This window comes from Nasonia vitripennis, chromosome 4 (assembly GCF_009193385.2).
Source record: "Nasonia vitripennis strain AsymCx chromosome 4, Nvit_psr_1.1, whole genome shotgun sequence".
In the NCBI taxonomy this organism is placed as follows: Eukaryota; Metazoa; Arthropoda; class Insecta; order Hymenoptera; family Pteromalidae; genus Nasonia; species Nasonia vitripennis.
The window spans coordinates 2,456,249-2,467,140 of NC_045760.1; the positions used below are offsets into that span (position 1 = coordinate 2,456,249).

Consider the following 10,892-nt stretch of genomic DNA (forward strand, 5'->3'; position numbering starts at 1 on the left):
AGTGACTAGAAAAACCTAGTTTTATTTAAATATTACCGCTTCTTGTTTTTCTCAAAATGTGGCCAACGTAGAAAAATTAAAATCGTCTGCTAATCATTCTAGCCAACTTTTCTCATCATAAGTTGCGGATGCCATGCAAATTCGAAAAGTGACCGGCGTGTGTACTATTTGCACGTGTTTTTATATTGATTGTTGTGCGTTGACATTGTTGTGATGCGCTTTTTGCAGTAAATCTTCAAGTTGTATGATATCCAAAGTTTGTGAAATATGCTTGACCAAATATAAATTACATTGGATTATTTAATATTTTTTAACTTATAGAAAGACCTGTGTATAACCTCTATATTTTTTGTATGTATACATATATGTGTATTAATTTTTGACATTTATAATTTCTTATAATCTGTATTGGTTACAGTTGTATGTTCACCTTGAGGTTGAAATTTCGTTATTTGAACATACGCAAAATGAGTATTTTTACCCAAAATATAAATCCTATTACTGGAATCACTGCCTGGGAGGAAAAAGATCCAGATTATGACTATTACCAAGAAATTGCTCGATCAGCATTTGCTGATATGTTACATGATCATGAGAGGGTAATTGTTGAAAAATTCTTATTTTTGTGCAATATTATAATCTTATTTATCTGATTTTTCTTCAGAATATAAAGTATTATTTGGGACTAAAAGCTGCTATTGAGAAGAAGCACAAAGCAGGCGAAGAAGCTAATGTTTTGGACATAGGCACAGGTACTGGTTTGTTATCAATGATGGCTGCAGAATTAGGAGCTGATAGTATTATTGCTTGTGAGGTGTGTAATAACAACGTAATTTTTTATTATAAAAAAGGTAAAAGCAAATTCCTCAAAGTTTTTACTTTATTCAGACATTTAAACCAATCGCTGAATGTGCCAGAAGCATAATAGAGAAGAATGGTTTCAGAGATAAAATCAAATTAATTTACAAAAGGTCTACCAAATTAACTGTTGGAAAAGATTGCGATTTACCAAAGAAAGCAAACATATTGGTTACCGAAGTATTTGACACTGAACTTATAGGAGAAGGTGCTCTTTCTACTTTCAAACATGCCCAAGAATGTTTATTAGAGGTATGATCAAGCAAAAAAATTGAACCTAACAATTTTATTTTTTTTTCTTATTTACTCTTAAATTGTAAATAGGAAAATCCCATAGTCATACCAAGTAGCGGAACTATTTGGGCTCAAGTTGTTGAGAGTCCTTTAGTGAAAGGATGGAATAGAGTAAATTCAATTAAAAATCCAAACAATCAGGGAATTCTGATCGAAGCTCCAGAAGTAACACAGTTTTGTTCAGGTGCATCTGCAGTACATGATATACAGCTGTCACAGTTACCTCAAGGTTCTTTTACTACATTAATAGAACCACAACCTATTTTTAAGTAAGTGAAATGTCTATCAATAAGAATATATATTACTCAATTACCCTGCATTAATATACTTTTAAAAAAAATATGAAATCATATTTTTTTAGGTTTGACTGGACTGGACAAGTTCCTTTGATTTTTAATGAAAATACTGTAGTGCCTGTAAAACCTGTTGCCAAAGGAACAGCACATGCTGTTTTTATGTGGTGGGATTTAAATATGGATATGGATGGTGAGGTGAGTGCATAGGCGTATACCTTAGAATTAGACATATATAAGGAAATGTAGGTAGAATTTATTTATTAAATTTTCAGGTTCTTTTGAGTTGCGCTCCGGTTTGGGCACATCCAGATGTACAAACTGATATTAAGAATGGAAAATCTTTTAAAGAACTGGCTGATAAAATTCCTTGGAGAGATCATTGGATGCAAGCCATTTATTATTTGCCAAATGACTGTTATGTTACACCTGAAAAAGAAACTTATCTTGTTGGATCACATGATGAATATTCATTTTGGTTTTCATTAGACAACATTCGAAAGTGATTATTTTTTAATTGCATATTTTTTTAAAACTAACATTCTTTTATTAAAAAATTTATATTTTAGGGATAATACTGAAAGTTTCAAAAGGCCATCATGTGAATGTTGTGTGCATTTAGCTTTCTCCAGAACGAGAATTGGACAGTGGAATGACGAAGATAGAAATAAAAAATATTTAGAATCATTAAGCAAACAAATAACCCCAGATACTGTGTGCCTTTGTCTAACTGATGCCTCACTCTTAGGTCTCGCCATCGCCAAATTGGGCGTCAAAAAACTCTATTTACTAGAAACAAATTCTTTGTCACGAAAAACGATAGAAATGTTTATAAATAAGAATAATCTTACAAAAGATGTTATCATTATCGATTCAGTCGACAATTTACCACCGAAAGATGAAGTAACGCTGGTTTTTGCGGAACCTTATTATGTCTCGTCGATTCTTCCATGGGATAATTTCCATTTCTGGTATCTTGCTTCTAAGTATCCCAAAAATATTACACGAACGCCTAAACGCGCAGTTATCAAAGGTGTTGCAATGGAGTTTAAAGATCTTCAAAAAATAAGAGCTCCCTTAGGCATTTGTGAAGGCTTCAATATGACAATATTTGACAATTTGGTACAGGTAAAATTGATTCTAAAGATATTTTGAATGAGCGTATTTCATTTACTTAAACTTATAATAATCCTATTTTTAGTCGTCCAGTGTAAAATCTGATAGTCCAGTAGAAGCTCAACCGCTTTGGGAATATCCAGGAAAAGCACTTAGTTCGTCATTTACGATAGCAAGTTTGGATTTTACAGAAGACGTGACTAAACAACCGCGAATCAACTCTTTAAATGAGATACCTTTCATTGTGTGAGTATCATTGGTTACTTTTTAGAAGTAAATTATTTTGTCTTTTTTTTTTATTAATTTATTTTCAATTGCATTTGATTACAGAAACGGATTGTGTAATGGTATTGCAGTTTGGGTAGAATGGCATTTGGATGATGATGTAGTTGTATCATCTGGACCAACACAAAACATTATTCCAGGAGAGAGAATATCGTGGGATTATTATACTAGACAAGGTGTTCATTTACTCCACAAAATCACAGAAGTCTCTAATAAAGACGTTCTTAATTCATCTTTTAAATTTGACCCTGAGGAAGGAACAATGCAGTTTTATTTTGAATTGTCGAAAAAAGATTGCTAGGTATAACAAATATAGAAAAATAGTACAAATGTAATATTCATTTTATTGTCTATGAAAAATTTATGTATTATACAAAGGCTAATTGTTAGGAATCACTATAAATTTTTGTTATATATATATACACACTTTGTGTATATATATATACACACTTTGAAATACATAATCTTTTATAAAACGTAAAAGTCTTTGAAAATAAAACTTGTTTGTAAATATTTACAGTAATATATATATTATCGTTTAATTATAAAGAGTTGTCAGGTAATGTTCTCAATTGTTTAGCCAGCCTTTTCCCAATCAGTTTTGGATAGGTCTTCTGTTTAATTAGAAATTCTTTGCTCTGGTGTGTGACTGCACCATTTTCTAACTGATACCTAAAAATATTTATTAAAAATTTGAGTTGATCCATAAAAAGACATGCACAATTTGAAGCACATGTGAGAGCAATGCTTACTTGCAGAGGTAGTGAAGTGGTCCAAGCATTTGATTTCTGAGCCAAGGTTTACCTTCCAATATGGAAAGTGCGAGTGCACCACTTTCAAGAGTTGACAAACAACCTTCTGTGGGCTGTGTCCTTATAACATACTCACTAGTTGGGACGTTAACAAGTTTACAAGACTTAAGTTTAGTTAAAGTAGGACTTGCAGTGTACATTGCCTGTAAAATAATTTAATTTTCATGTATTTACATTGTTTATGATTTTAATATTAAAAATAGGTACAAACCTTTGCTTGAGGCCAAGTTCCATCCAGCAGAACTAAATTATAAGGTTTTTGACCATCCACACCTACAGTAGTTAATTCGTCTAATGGCACTGCTTCAGGAGATGGATACAATAAAACAGTATTCTCATCACTTAAAATCTCAAACAATCCATCGTGTTTCAACGAAGGAAACTTCTTACCCCTACAAATTTTTATCGTACATCAATATAATGGTTTTATTTCAGTTGCGTATGATTTGATTTTGGTGAATATATCACATTACCTGAATGTCAGACACTTTCCTGATTCAAGAGCTAATGTGAGCATAGGAGCAGTTCTCAAGCATCTTTTGATTTCTGCAGGGTGCTGCAGAATGATGATTCTAGAAGAAGGGCTCAGCGGCGTTTTTGGTAGGCCCGGACACCAGCAAACTCCAGCTGGTCTTCTGTAGAACGCATAAATAATAGTAGTAAGATAATAGATGTCAATAGAGCATTTTTCGATCAGTTTTACGGTTATCATGTGCTCATTAACCTGCATTGAGCACACTTGTCTCGCATTTCAGGAGGATCCGCTGGGATGTTGGAAAGTTCTTCCCAAATGTCGCCGTCGCCCTCCATCGAAAATGCCAAAATAGTGTATATTTACAAAATTATTTTTAACGAATCCTCAATAAGGCTCACATTGTTAAGCTAATCAGCTGATAGTCTGTGTACAAATCTACTCTCTGCGTGCATACTTATAAGTGCCTAGGTACAGGTCACTTACCTCCAACAGATACAGTAGAGACTACTTGCGTTCCCAACGCCATCTCTCGAACAATTGCTGAATCAGTGTTGTATTACATGGCTTATTTTTATTCGATGTAGGTATGTACGTATTTTTGACAGCGTATAAATAATACTAGTTTACGGTGGAAATTTAACATTGTATAAATTAATATATAGTCATTGTTTATTTTTCAAATCATCGGTATATATATATATATATATATAATCTCTCTTCGTCGTCGTTATTCTTACGTGCTCGAATAAGAAGGTTAGGAATCAGCGCAGAATAAATACGAGTTCCAGCAGCAGCCAGAGAGCATCAAGCAGCCAAATTACACAAAGTTTTTCGTGAGCAATCAAATTTATAATTCAATAATGCAAACAATAAGACGCTCATCCTTTTACGTATTCCTCATAACAACGCGAAATGAAGTGCTGAGCGCGAATTAAATAATGCAAAAATTCTCATGTGAATTTCGTATAGAATCGATCTTAGCGATATATTTTCGAAACTCAAAATGCTTATAACACTGCAGCAACCGATGAAAAACAACTTTATCAATTAATCAACAAGCCGAATCAGGCCTGTACAGAGGAAGTCATTAAGAAATTTGCATCTTCCGTACTTATCGTAAGCCCGCATCGTTCGAAAATCTCTCTGCGCCCCCCTAAGAAAGTCCAAAGAGAAGCGAGACTCGAGGATTATATAGGTATAAATAGTCACGGATCAGCGCTTATCAGTGGGCCCCGCTCGCATTAATCCTCTGAGAAAGCGGCTCTCTCCGCAAACATGGCTTTTCAAGGGCGAGTCAGCTTCCAGCACAGCAGAATAAGGGACTTTCGTGTATTATTAGAGCTTCGGCACGAAAAGCTCGCGGGCTGCGAATTCTTTGATCAATAATGAAGCTCCTTCGTTTCTTATCCAGCCCCTCTATATCGCATGTATACGTCTTTCTTATTCCGCGAGGCTGCCAGCTCTCTCTCGTGAATGTTTAAGCCTTATTTGAATGGACGAGGGCGGACTATGGCGATGGATATATATATATATATATATATCCATATATACACACCGGAGAAAAGTTGGAGTAGCTAAATAATCGAGGAGAGCTTACTTGACCTGCAGCTCGCGTTGCTGGAACTATAGAGCGAGATAACTTTTGGATTCGGTTGTTTCCAGAGTCCCTCGAGTCCTGCCGTCGCTCTGTGTTTTATATCGTTAGTCGAGGCAGGAAACAGGCCTTTGTCATCTCGAGCAATCCCGCGCGATTTTTCTTTGTTTCGCCGCTGCCGCGTAGGGCCGGGATACGGCGCAGCGCCGGCGCGGCGATTCGAGGTCGATTTTTATGATGAAAATGATCGATTCGATTAAAATTCATCGCCTCCGCGTGTAACAACGATTTTCCGCGCGTCGATTATATCCGCTAAAACGGAATTAAAATAAATACGCGCGGAAAATATGCAAAGCATAATATAAGACCGGGCAGCCGCGGTACAGCACGCAGACGAGAAAGGAAAAATAGAGTGAAGAAAAGCAATTCGTCGCGGCGGCGGCGCATCTCCATTTTCTCCGCATTCCATCATCGCCTCATTTTTCCTCCTCGGCCCCCGCGAACGAGAGTCGCGCACGCTCCCCCCCCCCCCCGCCCCGCGTTGACTTCGGCGGCGCGCATAAATTGAAATGCTAAGAGCCAAGGAATTGGGTAGGAATCGGGGGAGGAGTGTACACAGCGCTGTATATATAGCTATGGATCGACGAGAGAGACTGGCGAAATGGGACAGTGATTACGAGGGAGCCGTCTCGAGGGCGAAAAAACGTATACATATATACAGGGGCACGTATACACAGAGGCACAGGTCGAAAGAGCTACGCCCGGGAGAGAGAAGCTGCAGTACTGCGAGGGGGGAGGGGGGGGGAGAGCTGCTGGGCGGGGGTGGGCGAGAGAAAGAGAGCGCTTGAAAAACTTCCATCTTGGCGTTCCGCGCGCGTCCGCCGCCGCCCCCGATTCCAGGGCTCGCTCTCTAGCTCGGGCAGAGCAGCTATATAGCCCGCGCGCTCGACGTAAAATATTCTTAATGAGCAAAGACTTTCAAGTATTGACTCAAAATGGCAGACGCCCTTTCAAGTCGGCTTGTTAAGCATTACACTCGCCTCCTTCTCTCTGTTTCTCCGCTTCGGGCTTTCTTATTCACCCTCGAGAACGAGAGAGAGAGAGATTTTTTCCTTGGGATTACGCCGTCCTCTCTCCTCTTCCATCGCACTGCGGCTTCTTCTTCCTCCCTATCTATATAAACTTCGAAGCTTTATTCGCATTGAGATCGGTATATAGGCGCGCACTCGGTCTCTGCCGGCGATGAATAGCCGCGGCGGCTTTTATTTTTTCGAAAAATAAAGAGAAAAAGTATCCTTTTAATTCATCGACGCGAAATTCGCTGTTCTTCAGAGAGAAAGAGAGAGAGAGAGAGAGAGAGAGAGAGAGAGAGAGAGAGAGAGAGAGAGAGAGAGAGAGAGAGAGAGAGAGAGAGAGATAGGAGCTATCGGCGTATCAGGCAGCCGCGCCCTGTTTGTTTCTACGGCCGCGAGAGGTGAATGCTTCCATTGTTGCCGCGGCGGCTTCGGGCTTATTTCTCGCCGCTGTGTATTAATTTCCAGCGGCGGGGAAAAAAGTTCTGGAATTTGCACACAGCCGAGACACGATGGGGCTCGATATGCTCGGATTAATTAGGCCTCGGCTTTTGTTTACCGCGAATCGATGAAATTGTTAACGCGAAGAAAATCGAAGGAATCGTGCTCGGACTGACGAGCTTTTTCCCTCGGCGAAGATCCGCTCTTCTCATTTGCCTCTAATAAGAATTGGAAATTGCGTTTGATGCCTCGGGATTTTCGAAGGAAACGACGCGTGACTTCCATGGCTACGCTCTCTCTCTCTCTCTCTCTCTCTCTCTCGCACGTGCGGGGGAGGCCTCTGCCTTTTTACGTCCCTCAGCTCATCCCGATGTAGAAATTTCAATTTGTCGCTATTTACCGCGCGTCTTCTCTCTCTCTCTCTCTCTCTCTCTCTCTCTCTCTCTCTCTCTCTCTCTCTTCTGTAGAAGCAATTTTATTTCGTGCGAGTCGCGTCAGGAATATTACTGTTTTCTTATGGATTTGCGCATAATCGCGACATAACGAGAGATTTTAATTAAGGTATATCAAAGAGCCTCTCTCGGAGTTTTCCGAGCTCGAGATCGTCTAAGAACACGTCGCTCTCGATTAGAAGCTGACTCGAAGTAAAAGAAAAAAAGATATCTCACAGTACTCGGTTCGTCGCTTTCAAGGCGATTCAAGTCGAATGAGTCAGTTTTGCGTCGCGAGCCGTAAATTTCAATGGCTCTCGTGCGCTCCGCGTCTCTCCCGCGCGAATATAATCAAGCAAAATGGCGCAAAAAGAAGCTGACTCACTGTTTGATGTGCGCGTACAACCCCGACTCGTCTCTCTCTCGTTTTACCGTATTTGCATTGCATCAGTGATTTTCACTTCGTTATACACGCACGCGGCTCGACGTATAACATTTTAAAGCCTGCCCCGGTGTAACGAGGTTTTGTAAATTTTAACGAGACCGATCGCTGCAGCCTCCACAGCTCGGATGTTTGCGTCGGACAACGCGACGGAAGCTCATCAGAGGGCAATAAATATTCCCGATCGACGCGTCGGCCGCGAATGATAAATTTTTTATGTAACACGCGAACGATTTTCGCGTTTTTCGTACCTATTAATAGGGACTAAAGTGACTCTTTTTTCACCGGCGGGCAAAAAAGTTATTTTAGCGGGCAATAAAAACCTTTATTGCCCGCATATTCAAACAGCGGGCAATAATGGCCTTTATTGCCCGCTAAAAAGTCTTTATTGCCCGCAAATTTTTTTTTGTAATTTAAAAAAAAAGTTGTTTTTGATAAATTTGCATTATTTATTTATTTTATATAATGTTTGAAGAAGACAAGAGCACGGTTGCCGTGTCAAAAAATAGTCACATCAGTCCCTCTTAACACGTACGAAAAAACGCGAAAATACGTCCGCGCGTTACATAAAATATGGTGCGCACCAAGGGCTAAGTGGGCTTTTTGGCCTCGTGGATTTTGCAGTACTCGTCTGCGGCTCGTAAACGCCCTCGCCTTCGGCTCGGGCTAACTCGCCCTGACTCGTACTGCAAAATCCGCACTCGGCCTAAAAAAGTCCACTTTACGCCCTTGGTACACAATATACTATTATAGATCCTCGCGTTATTATATAATTCGCTATAAAACTTGTTTAATGCCACGCTCTGATATACGCGAAAAAAGCAGCGGCGTCGGCGGCTATACTGCAGAGAAAGGATAGTCTCTCGATTGGGGAGAGAGAGAGAGAGAGAGAGAGAGAGACAGAGAAGACGCGAAGGGAGAGAGAGCGGGAAAAGGGTTGTAGAGCCCGGCGAATCCGGTCAAACGGTTGCACGCGAGGCACGAAAAAAAAAACGGGACAATGGGCAGGGGTTAAGGTTGTTACAATTGCAACTACTCTCTGCTCTCTCTCTCTCTCTCGCATATATAGCTCTCGCCGCGCTTGGTACATGGCTGATTTATTTTTGCAGTCACCCCGCGGGGCGCGTCATTGTCTTCGGGCCTTTTAACGAGAAGACCCTCCGGACCACCTCAGTTGGCGCGAATTTCATTCAGAAAAACCAGCCACTCCCTTGACTTTGCGCGCAAAAAAAAAACTCGGTGCGCGAATAGAAAAAAATTCTGCTCGAAGCCGCGGCAAAAAACGCGCAGCGAGTTAGCTGCGTAATGTATGGGCGACGCAGTGCAGTCTAGTTGCTATTAACAATTACTTTTTTTCTCTCACTTTCGATCGTAGAGCGTGGAGAATAAGGTCCCGCTTTAATTAAGGGAGGAACACTCGGCTCTCTGTGCGCCGGTATATTGGAAGTCATGCCATCGCGGAAACTGCCCCTTTGGCGACACGCAGAGATGCTTCTGCGCGATGTTTAATACACCCGAGGGAGGCATGCATCAGCTCGAAAATTTGACTGCGGCGTTACGATCATTGCCGTGGCGACGAATATTATATACGATTCTCTCGCATGAGCTTTGTTTTTTCAGACTTTCCCATGGAGGCGGGAAATGATTTTTTTTATCCCCTCAACGAAAAAAGCAGCCGAGCAGGTTCTTTTTCTTTTCAGTATAGCGCGTCGAAACAAAAAGACGCGCGTACTGTGAGAATGTTTCGCGGAAACGAACGTTTCGATAACTCGTTTCACGCGTCGCAGATTATCTCTCGGCGATAGCGCGCTAATCCGCGAATAATATCAAACGTGATCCTCTATACTACATAATACCCTCTCGCGTACGATACGAGCGTAGTACAGTGTATACATTTCGCTCGGCTTTTTTTCTCTTCCTTCCTCCGCGCGCAGCTCTTTCAAGTCGGTATTATCTCGTCTCATAGCTCTCTACTCTCCCCGATTCGCGCGTGCGAACGCGCATTCGTAATGAGACGAGAGAGGAAACAAAAACTGGTCTCGCTGAGGGCAAAAACAATACTCCCGGTGTAAAAAGGGGCAGCTAGAGAAAGTGCTGCTCGGGCGAGAGAGAATAACCTGTACCCGATGAGCGAAGGAGAGAGGGACCTGCGAACCGGCTTCGCGGCGCATGTATTATTGAATATGACTGGGTTTATGCGCGCGTGGATCCAGTTCCTCCGAGACTTTTCCCGCGAGTATAAGTACGCGGCATGTGTAGTAATGCCTGGACCGTCGTCTCGTTTTTTTTTCCCTCTGCTTTCGAGTAAAAAAGTCCGAGGGTGTTTCTTGTACGCGCCTATGAGAAAGAGAGGCTGTATGTATAGGACCTGTTCCGATCGCGAGAGCCTGAGAATTTTTCGAAACTCGCGTTTTCGAACTCCGTTCGTGAATAATGTAATCGTACCAAGTACGTAGAGCAGTAGCCATTGTCGCGGCGCTGAAAGGAATCATTGTCACAACGCGAGAACCGGCTGCAATGAGAAGCGGCAGCGCACGCGCAGAAAAAAGCACAAAGAGAATGTATATCATATATTTCGAATTTTTATCTCTGCGCTGACAGTAGAAATTTTTTCTTCACGCGCATGCATCCCACCTGCGTAAAGATCCTCTCGTCGTTTGACCCTTATCTGTCCCTCTGCAGTATATCTGATGCGGCCCTGCTCATTTCACCGCTTGGTTTTTTGCTCTTGTTTTTTTTTCTCCGCCATATCCCCAGAGCGGCATCAGCTCCGGTCCG

The 10,892-nt window shown here is 41.1% G+C and overlaps 2 protein-coding genes across 3 annotated transcripts; one reads left to right on the plus strand and one right to left on the minus strand.

The window, feature by feature from the left end:
- The first annotated feature begins 119 nt into the window (after window positions 1-119).
- Window positions 120-3,373, plus strand: LOC100120936 (protein arginine N-methyltransferase 7). Its single transcript, XM_001604480.5, has 10 exons — window positions 120-351; window positions 419-599; window positions 665-814; window positions 889-1,110; window positions 1,183-1,421; window positions 1,514-1,643; window positions 1,721-1,947; window positions 2,015-2,573; window positions 2,647-2,807; window positions 2,892-3,373. The coding sequence occupies exons 2-10, from the start codon at window positions 423-425 to the stop codon at window positions 3,145-3,147; spliced, it is 2,121 nt and encodes a 706-aa protein (XP_001604530.2). The 5' UTR covers window positions 120-351; window positions 419-422; the 3' UTR covers window positions 3,148-3,373.
- LOC100120911 (DTW domain-containing protein 2) lies at window positions 3,168-4,713 on the minus strand. Of its 2 annotated transcripts, XM_031928805.2 has the most exons (6): window positions 4,617-4,713; window positions 4,383-4,462; window positions 4,132-4,293; window positions 3,870-4,050; window positions 3,599-3,801; window positions 3,168-3,518 (listed from the first exon to the last, which is right to left on the minus strand). In XM_031928805.2, exons 2-6 carry the CDS (start codon window positions 4,406-4,408, stop codon window positions 3,389-3,391), a joined length of 702 nt encoding a protein of 233 aa, XP_031784665.1. In that variant the 5' UTR covers window positions 4,409-4,462; window positions 4,617-4,713; the 3' UTR covers window positions 3,168-3,388. The 2 variants fall into 2 exon arrangements, with proteins under 2 accessions (XP_031784665.1, XP_001604504.2); XM_001604454.6 differs by lacking the exon at window positions 4,617-4,713 and having other exon boundaries at window positions 4,383-4,594.
- Window positions 4,714-10,892: the final 6,179 nt, after the last annotated feature.

Coding starts and splice junctions, on each gene's coding strand:
- LOC100120936 (XM_001604480.5), top strand. CDS start 423: ATGTTCACCTTGAGGTTGAAATTTCGTTATTTGAACATACGCAAAATG. Junction 600..664: donor TGTTACATGATCATGAGAGG/GTAATTGTTGAA, acceptor ATTTTTCTTCAG/AATATAAAGTATTATTTGGG. Junction 1,422..1,513: donor GAACCACAACCTATTTTTAA/GTAAGTGAAATG, acceptor ATATTTTTTTAG/GTTTGACTGGACTGGACAAG.
- LOC100120911 (XM_001604454.6), bottom strand. CDS start 4,468: ATGGAGGGCGACGGCGACATTTGGGAAGAACTTTCCAACATCCCAGCG. Junction 3,802..3,869: donor GAACTTGGCCTCAAGCAAAG/GTTTGTACCTAT, acceptor ATTATTTTACAG/GCAATGTACACTGCAAGTCC. Junction 3,519..3,598: donor CCACTTCACTACCTCTGCAA/GTAAGCATTGCT, acceptor AAATATTTTTAG/GTATCAGTTAGAAAATGGTG.